Source organism: Haliaeetus albicilla, chromosome 6 (assembly GCF_947461875.1).
Source record: "Haliaeetus albicilla chromosome 6, bHalAlb1.1, whole genome shotgun sequence".
Taxonomy (NCBI): domain Eukaryota; kingdom Metazoa; phylum Chordata; class Aves; order Accipitriformes; family Accipitridae; genus Haliaeetus; species Haliaeetus albicilla.
Genome location: NC_091488.1, coordinates 1921337 through 1940298, shown reverse-complemented (window position 1 = coordinate 1940298; position 18962 = coordinate 1921337). Strand labels below are relative to the sequence as shown.

General features: G+C 39.0%; 1 protein-coding gene across 8 annotated transcripts in view; it reads right to left on the bottom strand.

The window, feature by feature from the left end:
• The window catches only part of CNKSR2 (connector enhancer of kinase suppressor of Ras 2), a 215695-nt gene that overhangs the window by 140500 nt on the left and 56233 nt on the right, over positions 1-18962 (bottom strand). For all 8 annotated transcript variants that reach the window (XM_069784817.1, XM_069784820.1, XM_069784814.1 and 5 more), the window contains exon 4: positions 14604-14691. In XM_069784817.1, the coding sequence (XP_069640918.1) occupies positions 14604-14691 (88 nt within the window). The remainder of the gene's footprint in view (positions 1-14603; positions 14692-18962) is intronic.

Genomic DNA, 18962 nt, shown 5'->3' with positions numbered 1-18962 from the left:
AATCCATGAAACACTTCCAGTGTTACTCAGGCAAGAAAAACCAATGTGTTCTTAAGCTTTTTATAAAGCAACCTATGCAGAAGCAGCAGGTTGATCAGGGAGTGTTTTCCTAATAACAGCTGTTGGCATTCAGGAAACATTTGCCAGTAAGTGCAGCCGGAAAGAAAATCTAACACGTTTAATTATATGCAGACATCAATGAAGTATTTGCAATCTTAGTAGCAAAACACATATTTCATCATTATATGTGGGAGGGCATGTAACATTTTCAGTCTGGATACATCTATGTTCTGCATGGTTTCTTATGAATCATTTTGCAAAAATAGCAGGAAGGGATTGCAACATTTATATTGAAGAAAAAAGTGCTTTTAATCAGACATAATTATTTCACTGGTAATAGGAAGAGTTTACTATAAGTTTAAACATTCAGCTTAAAGAGGATATTGTTTGAGAAGTCTGACTACTAAGGGAAGAAGGATTCTGGGTTCTTAAATGCTGTAGACATTTATTACAACCAAGAAATCAGTGAATATCAGAGAAACATTGCTACATCCTTGAACTGAAACTCTTCCACACAATCATGAAGGAAGCTAAAGAAATATGCTTACGTCTGACAAACGAAGAGTATATATAAAAAAATAAAGTATTTCTGAATCTACAAAAGACAGTAAAGCAAGTGGAAAACTTCTCAGGCATCCGGTCTATGTATAGGGGCAGGTGGCCTTACCCTTAAATCCCCTCCTCAACACACAGTTCCCCACAAATCCAGGGTCTGGGAAGAGGAATTGCTAAATGAGTTCATCACATAACAGACAGCTGGTTGTTGGTGCTACATCTTCATATTCAGGCAAGAGAAAAATTAACAGATCAGTAAATCATAAAAGACAGAAAAACTGGAGGAGAGTGAACACAATGCTTATGTAAAAAAACAATTCCCAAATATACTTTATCCATACACGAATGACTCCAACTAAACACAATTCAAACATGAATTCAGGGAAATGTGCAGGAATGCAAAGATCCATGCCGGCATTGCCGAGAGCAGCCCTGAAGTCTAGGATTCAAAGAAATCTGGAAAAGGTCACCAAGCTGATCCCTGCATTGCAGCAAGCTCGTTTTAACTTCCTGCAGCCACCCCGAGAGATGAGGCCCGAGACTGCTTCTGAATGATCCCAAGAGCAAAACGTGTATGTCACTTTCTTTCAGAGTGAACAGTTTATTTCCCCTTAGACTTTTAAAGTCACTCCACTGCTTTGTGCTTTCTCTTTAAGCAAGTGCTGAGGATAACAGTGCCCATCCTCTTCAAACATCCCTTAGGTAGAATGATAAGCTGAATGCTCATTACTGGGGGCCTTTACCATTTACAATTATTGCTTTTTCATACCCATTTCATTTCAACTAAAAGAGCTTAAAGCACTTGAGAACTATAAAAAGAGTCGCTAACTATGCAATTAGAAATGAATTTGTATTCTTAATAGCATACCACCCACAGCTGGAGAATATCTCTTCCTTCCATACCTAGACTACAAGCCCCTATCTTACTCCTGAAAGATCTTCTTAAATATCTGTTTAACCACAGTATCAAAACATTGCAATTAAGGTAAGAAACAGATTTAACATGAACTTTTTTCTATTGTAGAAAAGCAGGAACACACAGAAAATCTGCAACCAAGCTTTACTCCTACACAAGCTAAAAATTTGCTATTCACTTAGTGAAACAATACTGTGATTACCCCTGAACTGAAATACATGGATAGAGCAAGGAGGCAATATTATACTTTTACCTGTTTATTCTCTGAACTTCACACATAGATTCACTGACAAACTATAACTAAAGCTAGCCTGCAAGATTGTCATCTAACCAACCAAACAAAACTTCAGCTGAAACAGCATAAGGTTATCTTCTAAATGTGCATTATTTTCTAAAAGATTAATAATGCAGATTGCTACTAAAGCAACAAAAGCAGTTCTGTGTTAATTTATACTCCCTGAAGATGTAGTCAAATATTGGCCATTAACAGTTTCAGAGAAAAAAAATGGGACAGCGTCATCAGCAAAGAAAGAGACATAGAAGGGGATTATGGTGGAACAACTTAATTACTAATAACAGATTTTCATGGTCACTCTTTCCAGCTCCGCCTGAGGCATCAAAAATGGCAAAAGTGACCTTTGTGGAGACAGCTGGAACTAGGCTAAGATCCTAAAAAAAGGGAAACATGAGGTCCAAAACTGGAAGACAAAGAACAACAACAACAAAAACGTAGTAAGGGAGGAAGATAAGAGCAGCAAGAAAAAACCACAACAATCAGGGAGAGGATTTTTCTGCACTTTCAATCCCAGTATAATTTTGAAACCTATTTTTAAGACTAGCAAGTCCTGTGCTACACTGCAACTGAGAGGCATCACTTCTATTTCTTTCAGAACTTCTGACCTTCATAACCACAAATCTGCATTATTTCTGCAAAAATTACAAGTTTTAACTGCAAAGATCCTATCATGATGTCATAACTACTGAAGACATTTAAATTAAACCCACTGAATTAGACAGCACTGACTGGTGACAATGCTGCAAAATGTATACATCTCACCTCACCCTGCCCCAGACATTGCTAGAACAATTCACATGGGAGACAACCTATACAGAATACAAATATTTGTGGGTTTTATTTTCCAAAAGCAATGTTTTTGATGCTTTATTTTTCCATTTTTTTCTTCTCCCCTCACTATTATCGCCTTCTTTTTAAACATTTGTCTTAGTATGTCACAGAATGGGGTCACCTAATTACACCAGCACTTTCCTTATTCTTTAGTCCTTTTCTTTGCAGCCGAGTTGATTAAATCTTAACTCAAAATGTGAAGTACTGAGATCTAGAAGACCTGCCAACTTATCCTACTGCTCACATATCCCACAGGGAAAAAACGTTCATGCAGTTCTCCAGTACTATAACTATGGGATAATATTCAGCAGAAAACACTTCTATTTTTGCACGTATACGATCTAGTTTACAAGTCCGAGTCAGCAACCTGTCAAATTACCTATTGCAATTACTTGTTAAACACTCCTCCTCTCAGGGTACTTGCAGGCTGTAATCTTGAAACGTACCATCATTACCACTACTACCATTATTATTCCTGGTTTTGCCACATATTCTAGGCAGCTTCTGCGCTGCGCTCTTCTTGGCAACCTGAAGTTCCAGTCAGCTCCGTGACTTAACTTCAGAATAAAGTTACGCTAGCTCAGAAAATACAATATATACATACAAATAGTTAAGGGATACAAAAAGGGAGAATTGCAGAAATATGTTTATTAGGTCTTTCAGCAACAAAGCAGCAACATTTCAGCATTTCCAGTAATCCTCAGATCAGAGTGCTCAAAAGAGAGCATGGAATTCTTTCACTGATTTTCTTGTTCAGCAGAACGCCTTAGTTACTCATGTATATTTAGTCAGCCTAATTTATTTTTTCCTCCAAGGCAAGGAAATTTCCTAGGCAAAACTGACACAGAGGCAGGTTACACCATTGTCAGGAACAAAAACCAGATCTCCTGATTCTCAGGTAACATGTCAGCCCAAAAATGTCCTTTGTGAATTCATACGACAGTAGCATTGCTCAAAAGCAGGCTGTGTGGTGCTACAGACTTGGAGCCCACTGGTGCAACTTGCAAAGAACAAGAGCTTGCCACGAGAGTGCTGGTTCTCCAGGCAGCTTCCAAGCTGCATCTGGTGCAGCTTCTTCACTGGTTTTTTCATTTGTTTTCCTCTGCAGTCCAACTGAATTTACATGAAGGCAATTTACATCTGTGTGTGTGTATATTGCACTGTTTTTACCAGTATTTTGCTGATAAAAATGTAGGAACACAGTTTTAAAAGTGGTAGTGAAATTGCCTGGAAAATGCATCTTTCATAAGCAATCCCACACGTCTTCCATGTCTAGTTTTAAGAGAGCAACAGCTAGATTTTATGTACTGCTTAAAAACAGATGTCTGATAGAATTGCTGTCACCATTATTTTGAAGTCACGCAAAATGTTCTAAACTATGTAACTCCAGTTCTCTATTTGTAACAAAAATAATGAATTACATGACTGCTAAAAGAGGGTTCAGACTCTCATGCATTGCCAAACCTTTGGCATAAAAATCTCTCTTGAGCAATGTAGCCATTGGTTGGAATTAAGCCAAGCCATCCTTTAAATCCCTTTGCTTTTCAAATTGATTAAAACTGTAACTGAATCCTTTAATACCAGTATATGTCAAATGGATGGTCTGTCGGTCTTGCTACTTAGCAACAATAAAAAAAAAATCATTAACTTGAGAATGCTCAGATCATAACTCCCAGTCCCTTCAGCCTCAGCATCGCACCATCAAAATAAGTTGTTCTGGCTTCAAGGAGCCCACTCTGAGCCTGTTCAAGTGTCACTAGCTCCAGGGAATTTATGCCATTGGCTCTAGAAAGGTTCATCTGGTTTGAATTCTGCCCAATTCAGCTATGGCAAGACAGCCACAAGACTGAGGTTTGCTGGAATCGTCACTGAAGGTTCTCGCAAAAGTTCTCAACAACAATGATGACAAAGTCTAAAGCTTTGCCAATGCATGAAGGTGGCAAAAGTTTTACAGCTTTCATAGTACCTTTATTTATTATTGCCCTTCATAGCTTTTCTTGGACCAAGACAGTGGTACATATTTTCCAAACAGGTACAAGCGTAGCTTAGGTTGAGTTAATTTAGCCTTTCACTACTTGAAAATGCACAGAAAATGCATCTAATACAGCTGATGGCAGGATTAAACAACGACAGCTTTGAAAAAATGAACTTGATCAATATAATATTGGCTATGGCAAAATGCTGTGTTCTATAGAGCATTACGATTAGAAAACTGAAGGATATTAGGGAACTCTGCTCAGACTCTGATTTGCAGGTATGTCTGGGTAATTACTAGGATAATAAAATATAAATTGGCAGATATACAGCTCTGTTCAACCCCCTCCCCTCCAACCTCCTTTCACAAAAACAAGAAACAGAAAACTCCCAAATACCCCCAAAGCTACAGAAGCTGGCAAGCAGGTAACGTTCTCCTCTGGCAACAGGCAAAGAATTAAGAGCATGACACAGGCAGAGGTTTCTGGAGGTGCTTTACCACATCTTAGATTTTAGGAGGTGTAGCAGGACTTTGGACACAAAAGGTGCGGGCCTTGGGGACACTGACAATTACAATGTTTGGAAGAAAGAGAGGGGAAGAGGAAATACCTTTTTCCTGTCTCACTGCCTAAAATGCACAAGCAAGGTCTTAAGCTGTGCAACCACCCAGTGCTTGCATAGGTAATCCTTGGCTGCTGCCATACAAAATGAATTTTTAAAATTACACAGCCATTGTTAGAAAACTATACTGTATTTCTAAGTGGATGTCCCAAACTATGTGCTTTCCCTGACTTTCTTCCCACTGAGCCGCTCCAAAAGAGTCTCCCTGCCATGGCTGTTCCCCCTCCTGCCGACTGCCACGGTCCCAGGAAGCTCTATCCGCAACTCTCCCCTCTTCTGCAACCTCTTCCCTTATTGCTCAGCAGCCTCCTAAAATCATGCTGCTTTAATTATCATCTCTGTGCGGATGAGTCACAGATCTCTCGTCCCTTCTGTTCACATTCGCAGCTCAGAATCTCCTTCTGGATATTTGCCACCAGCCCTAACGCAGTATGCTGAAAAGCTGTAATCACGTTTCTTCCCAAACCCTCCCTGCTCCCCACTTCTTTCCCTATCTCTGTCAACAACTCCACCACCTTATGTCCTACAAGCTCACAACCTGGGTGCCATTTTCAACTCCTCTTCGCTTCCCACACAAATCCTGTCGATTTTCTTCCCACTGCCGTTCAGAAATATTTTCTTTCTTTCCCACTTATGCTACAATTATTCAATCCCTGCAGTTTCTTGCCACTGGGTCTATGGCATCCTCACTCTATTATTATTCCCTGCCCTCCGCACTGAAGCCAGAGCTCATCTCTTTCTGTAGCAACCCACTCTGTCCTCCCCCATTGGAAACATGCGTAAGAACCAACGGAGATGGGAGAAAACGGAATGGTGAGCACATGCCATTTAAGATGCTAAGGGAAGAGGAAAAAAATCTCTATTGTGAAAAATATAATGCAAGCTATTAAATAAACGCTACATAAAAGGACATTTCCTATGCAACCTACACAGATGCTTCTAAAAGTCTAGAGCCTTTCCCTGAATATTTAATGAACCTGCAATTCTCTAAGTTCATAACCCTTGTGTACAAACTAATAGCAATTACCCATCTTACTGAGTACAAAGAATTGCCTTAATTTTATTTAAACAATCTGCATGGAGTGGCACCTATCACCATAGTAACAGAATACTTCATGTAAAAATTTAATACAACTTACACAGATCACTCAGATCAAGCAACTACTGGGAAAAATTGCTCACTGGATTAAGAGAGATGCAATGTGTACACTAAGCTCTTTTCTTCTATCTTTCCAAAGTCATTTTCCATTTCCAATTATTTCTACCCTCCTTTCTGCAAAAGACATCATCTTGCTTTCCTTTGGGATCTGGTCACATATCAGTTCTTAATTTGCATATAGAGAGTAACACTTCTTCCTGCTACACCGTTTCTAAAGTGAGCTGCTATACCATTAGGTCAGAAACCATAGCAAGCATTTTAGCACCGACTAAAATCACACTGATACTTGCTCACATATCCTGCTAGAATCTAAGTGCTTACATGGTCTAAATTGAATTTCAGCTCTTAGGGTGATTTTTCTATGCAGAAACATTCTCAGCAAGTAAAAATAAAATCCACTGAAACTATCAACAGAAGAGAGCTTAGAAATGAGGTAAAAATGTTCCATCCAAAGGAGAAAAAAAACAAAGTCAAAACACCCTTTTTTCCACACCTGTAATTCAGAAAAATAAGCATCACGCGTTCAAAACTAAATCTTTTATTACTGACACGCAAAATAGTTTGTAGCATGGTGTGCTGTGCAGTTCTTCAGTTTTCAATGTCACTTCCAAGGCCATTTAGAGGTAAATAACTTCCTAATTTTTCACTTCTGCTCTTCCTCTAGTACTCTCATGAAAAAGAATTCTGGTTTATAAAACACAATTGCAGCAAAACATTTCATGTTTCATAAAGTGCCTAAGTGGTTACTCTGTCAAAAGAAGAAATAAAATTAATCAAACTTGAGAAAAAGTAATGATATTCAGGTGGATGGCATTTCAGGCTCAGCTATGACTTGAATGTTTCATATTGGATCATCTGAAATTCTTAATGTATTTTTAATGGATTTAAGCAAACACACACACGTACCTCACATTACATTCCTGAAATAAAGATTGACCCTACACTTTTTCATGCTTAGGGCTTCTACTAGCTACTTAGCAACACATCATTTCTTTAAGTGTCTATAGGGAAGTGAAATCCTGCTTCGCTGCACCTGGTTACAGAGACTGTACTGTCTCTGGAAAGGGATTCAGTTTCCAAAGTAAAAGAAATGCAGAGTCTCAGTCTTCACTTCTACTGATACAACCAACATAATCTTAATCTATCATCATTAATGATTAAATGTAGCATTTATAAAGATTTACACAGGAAGCGTGGCATATCCTCTGTCCGCCTCTATTCAAATGGAAACTGTGATTCAAATGGAAACTCAGCAAGCACTGACACAGTGCCCACAACAGTCAGTCTAAGAAAAAAGGTTTTATTTAAAGGAAACATTGCTACACTAAAACACATTTTCCCCCTCTGTCTACACTTTATCTCAGTTTCCACCAACTTTCTGCTACTTTCTGCAAGTGCTTCCATGAGTACATGAAGTAACTCAACAGTTCCTGACTCTTTCACCATCACCTTGACCCACTCAGGCTCCTTTTGGAAGAATTTTACAGCTGCATTGGTTTACCAGCATATGCCCCATCAAAAAGACTACTCTTTTTTCCACAAATTAATCTGCTTTGTGTTTCATTTTCCCCCATGTTCAGAGGCTGTCAATCATTTATCTGGAAGTAAAACAACCAAACCAAAAAAAAAAAACCCCCCCCAAAAAAAAACCAAGCCAACATCAACCCATTTTTGCTTTCTGGTCACTAAGCTTCTTATGTAGTCAGCAATCTTTTGGGGTTTTTTTGGTTTGTTTTTTTTTCCTTCTTCCATAGTTGAGGAAAAGAAACTACTTTCTCTAAGAATGGAAAAGAGAACACTGCTAACAAATTCACAGGACTTTACAGGGTGCGTTTTTATTAAAGCATCCAGTGGCTTCATAAGCTACTTTGAAAATGTCACATCACAGACTACACAAGTTTAGGGAAAAAAAAAAATCTCTTTACAGCATATAACTCAATGACAACTAATGAGGCATCAAATTATTTCTAGTAGTGGTTCATATCCCTATAGACTATTATTGATGTTTTAAACTTTGAGCTATTCTGTGCCTAATCCCATTTCAAAAAGGACTTCAAAACTTAAATCAAAAGACAACAATATATCTACAAGTAAGCCAATTCAAGGGAAAAAGAAATATAATAAAATAGCAGAAATAAACTACCAGAATCAGAAAAAGGCATCAATGTTAAGCACCTTAGGCACTTTTTACATGACATTAAATTACATCTGAAATTTGCCATAAAAGTGTGCTATAGAGAAATAAGCCACTCTACCATGAAAAAGAGAAAAACATTGCTAAAGAGCATAAATTGAAACTACTTTGATAGAGCTTCTTGTAAACAAAAACCAGTTTCATATTTCCAACAATCCCTTACATTCTATTTTACCTTATACATCATACATTGACTTCTAAATATGAAGACAACAACTGCACAGGGTAATACATATCCTGAAACACCACTGCTTCTGAGCACTGCTTTGAACCTTATGCAACAGAAAATCTTGCATAAGAGCAGCACTTGAAGGATACAAGGCGAGTCTAAATTTCTGTCAGCATTACTTGCAATGAGTTAAACACTCTCACATGAATACCATTTGGATTCCATGTACTCTAGGCAGATACTGCTTGGGTATTGTTTTCAAGGGGGGCTTTTTTGTTCTGGTTTTAACTTTTCACCACATCTATTCAGCTTCCCACTTGTACACTTCCCCCCTACTCAGACACTTATCAGAAATGGGGCATTTTGTATAAACAGTGTACTACGTATGCATATATATTTTAAATTCCAAGAATATGGCCTCCTCACCATGAAGTAGTTCTATTTAAAAAAGGGGGGGGGTATTACCACAGTAGGCTAACAAAGATTTTCCTGCAAGCGTTTGATAACAAAGTTGGGGTGGAAGGAATAATGCTGATTTCAAAACTTTAAAATTTAAATACATAACTGTTTCCATCAAACACATGTTGCTTTGAAAATCCCAGCAATCTGGAAGCGCAAAGCAGCTTTAACGAGGAACTAATCAAACATTCACACTACTAAACTATTAAAGCCAGTTTATTAGCTAAAGATACCTGAGGTAATTAGCTACTTGGTATGACCTAAAATCCAAAATTTTGAAGCTATGTTTAGCAAGTCCTCAAAGTCCTTAATAACTAGGACTTAAAAGCAAAAGCGAGGAATTGTGATAGAAAAGATTATATGAGAGATACTTTGTAACAATAGTACTAAGGATATTAATTATTCTTCTCTATTCACGTATTTGATATTGTCCTAACAATAGAACCATTTTATATTACTGCATTTGGATTCTGAGTCTGGGCAGGGGGCTAAGAAAGTAAATTCCCTTTTTATCCTTTAAAATAGAAAACCAGCCTGCACTTAGTTTCTCAGTGTGACTTAATATTTGAAATGCATCCACATAAGTTACAGCCATTTGATTATAAAAAAATGCAATGTCATACAAAAATAGTGCATTACTCAAGAAATAATTTGTGATCCTTTTCCGTATCTTCTATCTGAGAGAGAACAATGGCTAGAAGCCCAACAAAGGTTACCCCTCTAGCATTGGAACTGAGTCCATCAGGGCATAGAGTATATGCACACTTATTTTTTTTGTACCTCAAATGCCTTTAAATGGGGAATAAGCTCCAAATCACTCAGCTGAGGCAGTGCACAGGGCACTTCTGTATGTGCTCTATATTAGGGCTTTTAGCTCAAAATCCAGTCCAGACAGAGTATTTGTGGATGGTGGGTGTCTTGGTCTTTCTCAGCCATCTTCCATCCTGGCCGCCACCTCCCAAATTGCATCATTCAGATTCTCACCCCGTGTCATCCAAAAATCTGAGTTTACCTCCAAATGTTGGTGTGAGACAGATGATGTCAGAAGTATGTTCTGTGACAACAGTGCAAGCCAGATACATGTCAGCCAAGTGACTGCTCTCCATCTCCAGCCCTGCTACACAAAATTGCTTCCACCACATAGTTCCTCTTCAAAAAGGTGTTTAGGCAGAGGAGTAATTGCAGTGAAGCTTTTATAAAGGAGTATTTACAGGCCTACGGCTATGTTTCTGCTGGAGCATCTTGCTAAGTAAATCCCACAAGACATTAAAGCTGCGAGATAAACATCAGTGGTTTTAAAACTAAATAAACACAGCAAATCATTGTGAAAGCTGATTAAGGAAAGTAAAAAATACGTGATGAGTGCTACTAATGATCACTACTAAACAGCAATAAGAAGAACTACGGTGTTCAGCAGTAAAGTTTTCTTTAAATGTCTGATAACTTACAAAGTCAATATAAAATTAGACTTTTCAGATATTCCCAAGATTTCCGGGGTTTTAATTCTAAAGAAGAAAACTTCTTTAGTGAAACCTTAATGGGTTCCTGAGGAATAAAAGCATTGAGAATGATAATAAAAGCTACCTACAGATTTCCTAAGAAAGCAATAAATCTTCTATTCCTTACAGTTATCATTGTAGCTACTGCTACCTTTCTAAATCAAAACAAGCACACTCAAAAGGACCAGTCCCTGGCACCCTCTGAAGCCGAACACCCCAACTAAGTCAACAGCAAGATTTTCATGAACGCCATAAGGACAAGGAGTCACTCATGTTCTTCCTTATAGGCATTTGTGACTGAACAATTATGTCAACATAAATCTAAATTAATGAATGAACCAAAAGGGAAAAAAGCACAACCCAAAACAATCTCACGCCCCCTCCCCCCCTCAACCTGTACACCCATATCCCTTTAACACCTATCTTGTACCATCGAGAAAGAACAGGCCTTTTTTACTTATTGCAGTATAAACAGAGTACAGAAAATGCTCAGCCTCCGATTCCTGTGGGGAGGCAGATAGGCGTAGGAGAGAAAGGCAGAGAGTGCAAGGGAACGGTAGCAAAAATCACGATAGTCCATGGATTTGGTTGTTATTTAAATCCTTTTTTTTTTTTTCCTCCAGTGTTCTGCTGCAAGGGAAGAGATGATTATAAAAATGAAACAAGAATGCAAGCCCTGAATTAAATAAGCCATCAGCCAGGAGGATGGTATTAAGAGTAAAAACCTGCAGGAAGTTCTACGAAACAATATCCTAAAGTCCTAAAGGGGGGTGGGGGGGGAATCCTTAAGCCAAAATAAAACAGCTGCATAGAAGCAGATGATTAGCGCGAATGCAAAGCAGGTTACAATAATAACTTGCAGTGCTCTGAGGGACCTGTGTCCGCTGGCAAATATCCATCCACTGCATGCTGGCCTGTTAGTTGGGTCCTGGGCAATGTGCAACACACATAGGAAATGAAACGGTTAAAACAAATTATGTGCTATTCTGCATTTTATTCCAAAGTCTCTCTCTAAGTAGGTATTATAACTCCAACTTTTCTAATTCTTTAAAGGTTAAAGCACAGACACTCAATAGATTTTTTTAGATTTCATACTTAGAGAGACATAATTCTGTCATTTTTTTTTCTTCATTATCCATTTAGCACTGATAATGGGGCGGGGGAGGAACCCAACAACACTTAATTCTATGAAGAAACACTGACATTACAATTAGCCTCAAAACGTGCAAAATAATTCAAGCAAGCCAGCTTAATTTTAACTTTTCCTCCATCTTGACTAAAGAATCATTTTTGGTTAATAAATCTGAACGTCAGCTGTAACTTAAACAACACAAAAAACCAGTTTTCAATCCTGCTGGTGCTCAGTTACTGAGGTGAATACTGGAGTTCTATTTTTAAATTGAATTAATGTCTTAAAAAAAGTCAAAGGTGTAAAAAAATGTACAGACTGTATATTTTTTAATAAACCACTAAGCTTTTTAAAAATCTGTTGTTAGCTACTGTTACAAGAACAATTGTAACATTGCTTTCTGTAGGTTTTTCACGAATGAAAAACTTTTTTTAATTAAATTATAAATTATTGTAAGTTAGTGAAGTACTATAAAGTACTTTGCATACAAAAGAAAGCGGATTCTGCGACAGAAAAAACACCTGATAAGGTGATACTGAAACATTCAATTTACAGCCTTAAGAAAGCACAATAAGGATGTTCAGTGTGTTCAGTGATCACATAAAAGAAGAGCTCAGCAAAGACATTTTGAAATGCTACGTTGGAATGCACTTGTTTTAAGTAGAGATCAAACCACATGTGTTTAGGGCTACTTACTAACGGAATTTTTCATTATCATTCTTCTGACTATAGCCCAATTCAATTTCAGAGCATGCTTAAATTTAGGCACATAAATGCGCCTTTTGATTTCAAAGTATGGATTCATGTACTGAACTGTTTCCTGATTGGGGAATCATGTCAGTTTTGGCAAAGATAAAACTGCTGCTCTCCAAAGGTATTAAATAGTAACATTTGCTCTCATTCACACTGAAAAATGTACATAGAGAAGCATTTACCTACACCATAGTGAATTAGCAGTATCATGGATAGGGATGAATTTGTGAGAAAATGAACCGATACTGAGCTAATTCCTGGGAAATACTGCAGCGGTTGATATTCTACCCACTTTCTCACTAACAGTGGACACATGAAAATGGATCAGGTGGCTCTTCCCCCCAGCTGAAAAACTAGACGGCGATGCACAGCTCCTTGTGTGGAAAACGAAGAGTTTGGCCAAGGGGAAGGGATGCCCTCACAGTACTGACCCCTTCTCACAGCTCAACAAGGGCACAACAAGCCACGGGACAACAGATAAAAAACACGTGTCGCACAAAAGGCAGCCAAGAAAACGAAGGCTTGGGCTCTTCTTCCACAGCCACCGCCGCCGGCACCTCCGTCCCAGTTTGGGGCAGGGTGACGGCGAGAAGCCCAGTGCGGCTGAAGGACGGGACTGGTGGGGCACCCCTCGGCCCTTGGGCCTGGGAAGCAAACAGGAACCCTCGCTGTGTGGCCTGTGGGGAGGGAACAGCCCATGCTCCGTTTCCGCATCAAAAACCCCACACGTAATTGAGGGAAATTGATCATTAATAATAACATAGAAAAGTGAGAAACTTTCATTTCCCAAGCTTGAACACACGAGACTAGCAATACTGCTCTTCTCCAACTCAGGAGGGAGGCAAACCCAACTAATCATCAGTGTTGCATACATTTATGAAAGGGTCAGAGAAAAATGCATTTCTTGTAAAAGTATCGTCATATAAAGTCATGCCAAGAAGCCACAGGATAAGTTTAGCTTTGCTCAGTTCAGAGTGATGCTTCTGAAAAACAGAAAAAGTCTCCTCGGGGCTCCTTCCTAGCCCACTCTCTCCGTTTTTCTCCACTCCACCTTCTCAAGTGCAAACACTCCCTCCAACTTCTGCTCGGGAGAGCGGTCCCTTCCCTCTGCCGTTGCTGAGCCACCAGGAGAACCCTGAACCCTCCCTGGACCCTCCTCCCTCCGCATGATGGGCACTGCTGCACCGCCTGGTCAACTGATGGTATAAGATGGTACCAAGGCCCTTCACAGTCATCTGTAGCAGACTGCTCTCAGAAATGCGTGCGTCAGGGTAAACGAGGATGCTCAACTGAACAGAACTACTTTAACTTCCTAGGTTATTTCTACAGAATTTGATATCAACAGTAGTTTGAACTCGCAGCAAAAGAGACTCTTCAGTTTTAGCAGAACCACAGGCAAAGATAGGGACAGACCTAAATGATGCACTGAGAAGCAACAGAAGGGTGGGGAAGGTTCTCTAGACTGCACTCCCAAATGAAGCCTGTTAAGCAAGTGCTTCTCAGTACCTACTTCTGGATTTCGTGAGGGTAGATGTACAAAAACGTGTTCAAAATATCCTAGCCTCATAGGGACATGTGTCATCTTATCATCTAGACACCTGTTATGAATTGTATGAAAGAGCAGATGACTAAAGTCCAATATAGACAGACCTTTTGAACCAGACAGTTAATTAAAAATTAAAGACAAAGTATAAGAAATTAAATATGCAAATTATCAAGTAGATTTCACAAATTTATAGTGGTGATATTAGACTGCAGAACCCAAGATGAATCCTGCTACTGAGATATGCAGAGGCATATACACAGCACAACCCAAACTAGTATTACAAAACCAGGCAGCAGAATTTTTATAAACCATTTACTAAGTACTTGTATCCCCTTATTTTTGTTAGACAATGATACAGACAGAGCAACACAAAATTGTGTGAACAAGGTAATGGCCATTTAAAATTCAGGAAAAAATAAATTGCTAAGCAGATGGTCTCATACCTGTTGTACTATTGTTGTCAGTTCCAGACAGAGCTGTATGACATTATTTCTTGTTACTGAGTAATCTGTGACTGCAGCAAAAGGCGATCTAAAAAAAAAACAAAGAAGAAAAGAAATGTTGAATAGCACTAGCATATGCCCACTTGCTTCACTGGTGCACAATGTGCTTAATACACATTGTTTCTAGAGATATTAAAATCACACAGAATACCCAAAATGTACTACTAAACTGTAAAATACAGGATACATATCCATGGAAAACGTTCATCTCTCCTTGGTTTTGCAGTTTTTAAGTTCCTCTTTAAGAAATTCCATTTACAAAAGCATTATTTCTCATAGCCTTCCAGTTTACTTCTGGACTGCCTTTACTCCCGCAGAAACCCACCCTGCCTTCTGCATCTGTTTGGGAATACGCTCATAAAGGCAACCAGAGGCACCGCTTCCACCTGTGATATGAATGGTGTCCAGATGTGACTCAGATCAGAGAAGCATTTGGCTGATTCACTGGGATTCTTGGGACCTGATCTAATATCTGGTAAATGTACTAGGGGGACTCAGAAGAAGAAAAATCTTTATCCAAAGGGGAGAATAACATTTAGAGCCAGAGCTGCATCAACGCTCAGAAGCGGCTGCAGAGGCTAATCTGGAGGCACAACCTAACATCCCCCACACTGTGCTACAATCAGAAGTGCTTAGTGAAATGAAAAGTGCAATGCAGCATTTAGAGAAGTCACCCGCACGTATCCTGTACCTTAAAATTTCATGTTACGATGTTTAAAATGCTTGCCTACCTAGAGGTTTGCCTGCTTTCTAGAGGCTAAAATGTATCTGGTTAGTGAGGCTGGCAGTCATCTCATTTCTGTACTACAAGTCTGTGTTAGAACCACAAGGATTGTAATATCTGACTAAACTAACAAAAGTATTGTTTAGAGATCTTGATCTATTAAGTGTGGCTGCCTTTAAATTAAGCTGGATGACTAGTCCCTTCCCCAACTGCCTTCTTTCATCACTTCTTAGAGCATACATACTCCCATATACCTTTAGGAGTTTTACAGCGCTGATCAGTATTATGCCTTCCTCTTTAAAGCCTAGAGACAAGTTTCCACTACAAAGAACTCTGCTATAAGCATGTCCAAATGAGAACTACAAATATAGTTCTACCGGTTCTTAATAGGTTTCTAAATTTCTTTTGCATATGCAGAATTACTGAAATTTTAGTGCAGGCAGATTTGGAACTGTCCATTAATAAACCCATGTGAACTCCTCTCCTGCTTCTTCCAATGCCCTCTTTCTTCTCCAGGGCTCCCAGTCCGGCCCTGATGGCTCATAGGATAGAATGAACTTTGAGGTGCATACTCAAGTCTAGCAGCTTTAATTGGATGTAATACATCATACAACAACACATACTTTCTGCCCATATTTTCCAGGGAGAAAAGCAGTACATTCTCTTTAAAATAAAAAGTACAGAAATTGGAAGCTAGGCAGAGTTTAAGAAACATAACAGCAACAAGAGAGTGAGGACTTAGCAGACAGCGTGTGGGTTAAGTTCCAAAAGGTGCCTTATAAAAGCTATTTGACACAGACATATACTCACAATTCAAGTTTTATTCAGTATATGGCAGCTGTACAGTAGGTACACGCTACAGCAGGCTTACCCACGGACACACGTACAGATTATTACTGAAGTTCAGGAGACGTGTGAGCATATTGAAGGATAAAAGGTAACTGAACTGCTTGGTTATGAACCATAATCGTGTTTAAAACAGTACATTAGCTAAGATGTACAAAACCACTGATATTTTTCGTTTCAAAATTGTAACTGTTGGGGTTCTGAAATCTACCCGAAACCTTGATTTAAAAAGGTCATGTTCATTTATGAACTCACTTTTATTGAAGATGAATGGAAGCAAGCCAGCAAATGGTATTATTTTACTGTAAGTATGGATGTTAATACAATTTGATCCTCAAATTACACAACTGGAATCTATCTGACATTTGAAAGCCTCCAGCAGTTCTCTAAACAAAATCGCATGGTAGGCTTTGGCTTCCAATACCGCATCATCTTCCCTCATACTTTTACAATTTAGTTTGGTTTCATGGTTCACGAGGAAAATAATGACATTTTTACCTCATTGCTCTTAGTGAAGATCGTTAGAAATGCCCCAAATAAACTTTGTTGGCATTGAAGAACAGGCAAAGGGACTGAGACATTACTCATTTTTGTTACACTGAAGTTTACACAGTGAAGATTTACTGAAAACAGCATGTGAAGCAGGCAGCAAGCATGCCAGCAGGAGGGAGAAGACTACTAAAAATCAATAGCTAATATGTAATATTTTGAAAAGTGCTTCACAACTTGGAAAGATAAGGAGACAGGTCCATGTTATACGGACTTAGCTCCTGCAGAATACATAAGGGGTCCTCGAGCTGCCTCCCCTGTAGCTCTCTGTAGCTTATAAATCGACTCCCTCACATCAGTTTCTGCCGATGACTCTCTGGGGTATTGCTGTAAATTGAACCAGTAAAACTGCAATTCCCTTTCCTCCCTCTCCCCAGTTCAGACCACTTCCCTGGAGGCAATCTGCAGGCACAATTATACAGCCACTACTGCATAAGCAGCTGGGGAAATGGTAAAGGCTTCTCTAAATATTTACCACCAAAGGAAATGTACTTTGGTATTACATCCCAAGCCTCAATTTCAACAGTGAAAAGTCCAGCAAGACTTAGTATAACAACATGCCAGTAGTTTCAACCAAAATATCCTACAAGGAAGTTTCTGTTGATCACTGATTGGATTTCATAAAAGACAGTGGAAAACACCAATCTGACAAAAACCCTCTTCATTGATAATATATCCACTGATTGTAATTTTAATAAAGCTTAATATTATTGACTGTGAACAGATGAAACAATATGTATAAATGCAAATAAAGCCTACATGCACTGTAACTTTTCAATTGGCTGCTAAAACACTTCCCTTCTCAAGGCATCAGACACAGACCAAGTAAAAGGAATTCCTCGTTTAATTAGACCACTTCTCTCTATTTTTTAAAAATTATTTCCTTGACCTGGCTGAACCATTTCTATCAGCTTCCAATTTCTACTCTTTTCCTTCAAAGCCACATCCTTCACAGTCCCTTAGACCTTGAAGTCTCAGGTACCTCCTACAGCTCCAGTTAAGAAAAGTCCCTGAGAACAACTGCAATTTTCAACACGTGTGCTGTCCAATTCAGTGCTCTTTAAGCTAAACTAGAGCCGAAAAACGGCCTTGGACTGGGGCCACATGTTGCCCCACTTCCTGCTGTGACGGTGACCTCAGTGTCCCATCGTCCCACCTCTCTGTCAGTCATTTCCAAGACCTTTTCCAACATATGTTTCCCTATTCGTGGAACCTTTTCTACTCAGTTTCTCTTCTAATGTATTTATTCTTCCTTCAAAACCTCCCTGGGATTCTCTTCCTTTGCAACACCCACATGAAAACACCTTTGAGCCCCACAGTGCCCCTACCTGACCACGTGCCCTTTCCATTCGTTTCCTCTTCCAGACCCTTCCCGGTTTCTCCTTTCCATTCTTTGTCTACCCTTTCTACACCTGATATCTTCAGGAAAGCAGATACAAGCAATCACACCAATGCTCCTGCACGCACGTGCAGGGTGGGTTTGCCCTTGTTCTTTTTTCTCCTGCCTTCTCCTTTCCAACATTTGAAGCCATTAGCCATTTTCAAACCACTTTCACAAATGGGTGGGTAATAGGTTTCAAGGATAATTAAGTTCATACATGTTTTGTGATCAGCTGGAAAAGCAGGAGTGTCTTAATTTTTCCCCTGTGCAAACCCACATTGTGGGCCTGCACCTTATTAGACACAGATTCCAATAGAAGAAGAGCTTCTAAATACCTCATTCACGGGGGGGTGGGGGGGAACAACCCCAAAGCTTAAAAAAAAAAAAAGTAAGCACCTACTGTAACATTAAAGTCAATCAACTTCAAGACCTTAATCTATAGGAAATAAGGTGTCCCTAACACCTGGTATGACAGAGCTACTGGTTCTTTTCATGTTATTTAAACCAGTGTTTGAGATAAATAATAAAACATCTCTGAAACACAAATTTGTTTATACATGTGTAATGCAGGCTGTAACACACATGCATGTCTGTATACACTTTTATGAACTGAAATCTAACAAAAGTATTTAGTAGTATCAGCATCTTTCAGAATGCAAAAAACCTATATTATCTAACATTAGTTAATTAAGCCACCCTGAAGGATTGGTAGAAAAAACAGCTACATCAATATAGCACAGCTAATTTCCACACAGAATTAAGAAATAATACAACTCAACAACTATTAATACTCACAGCT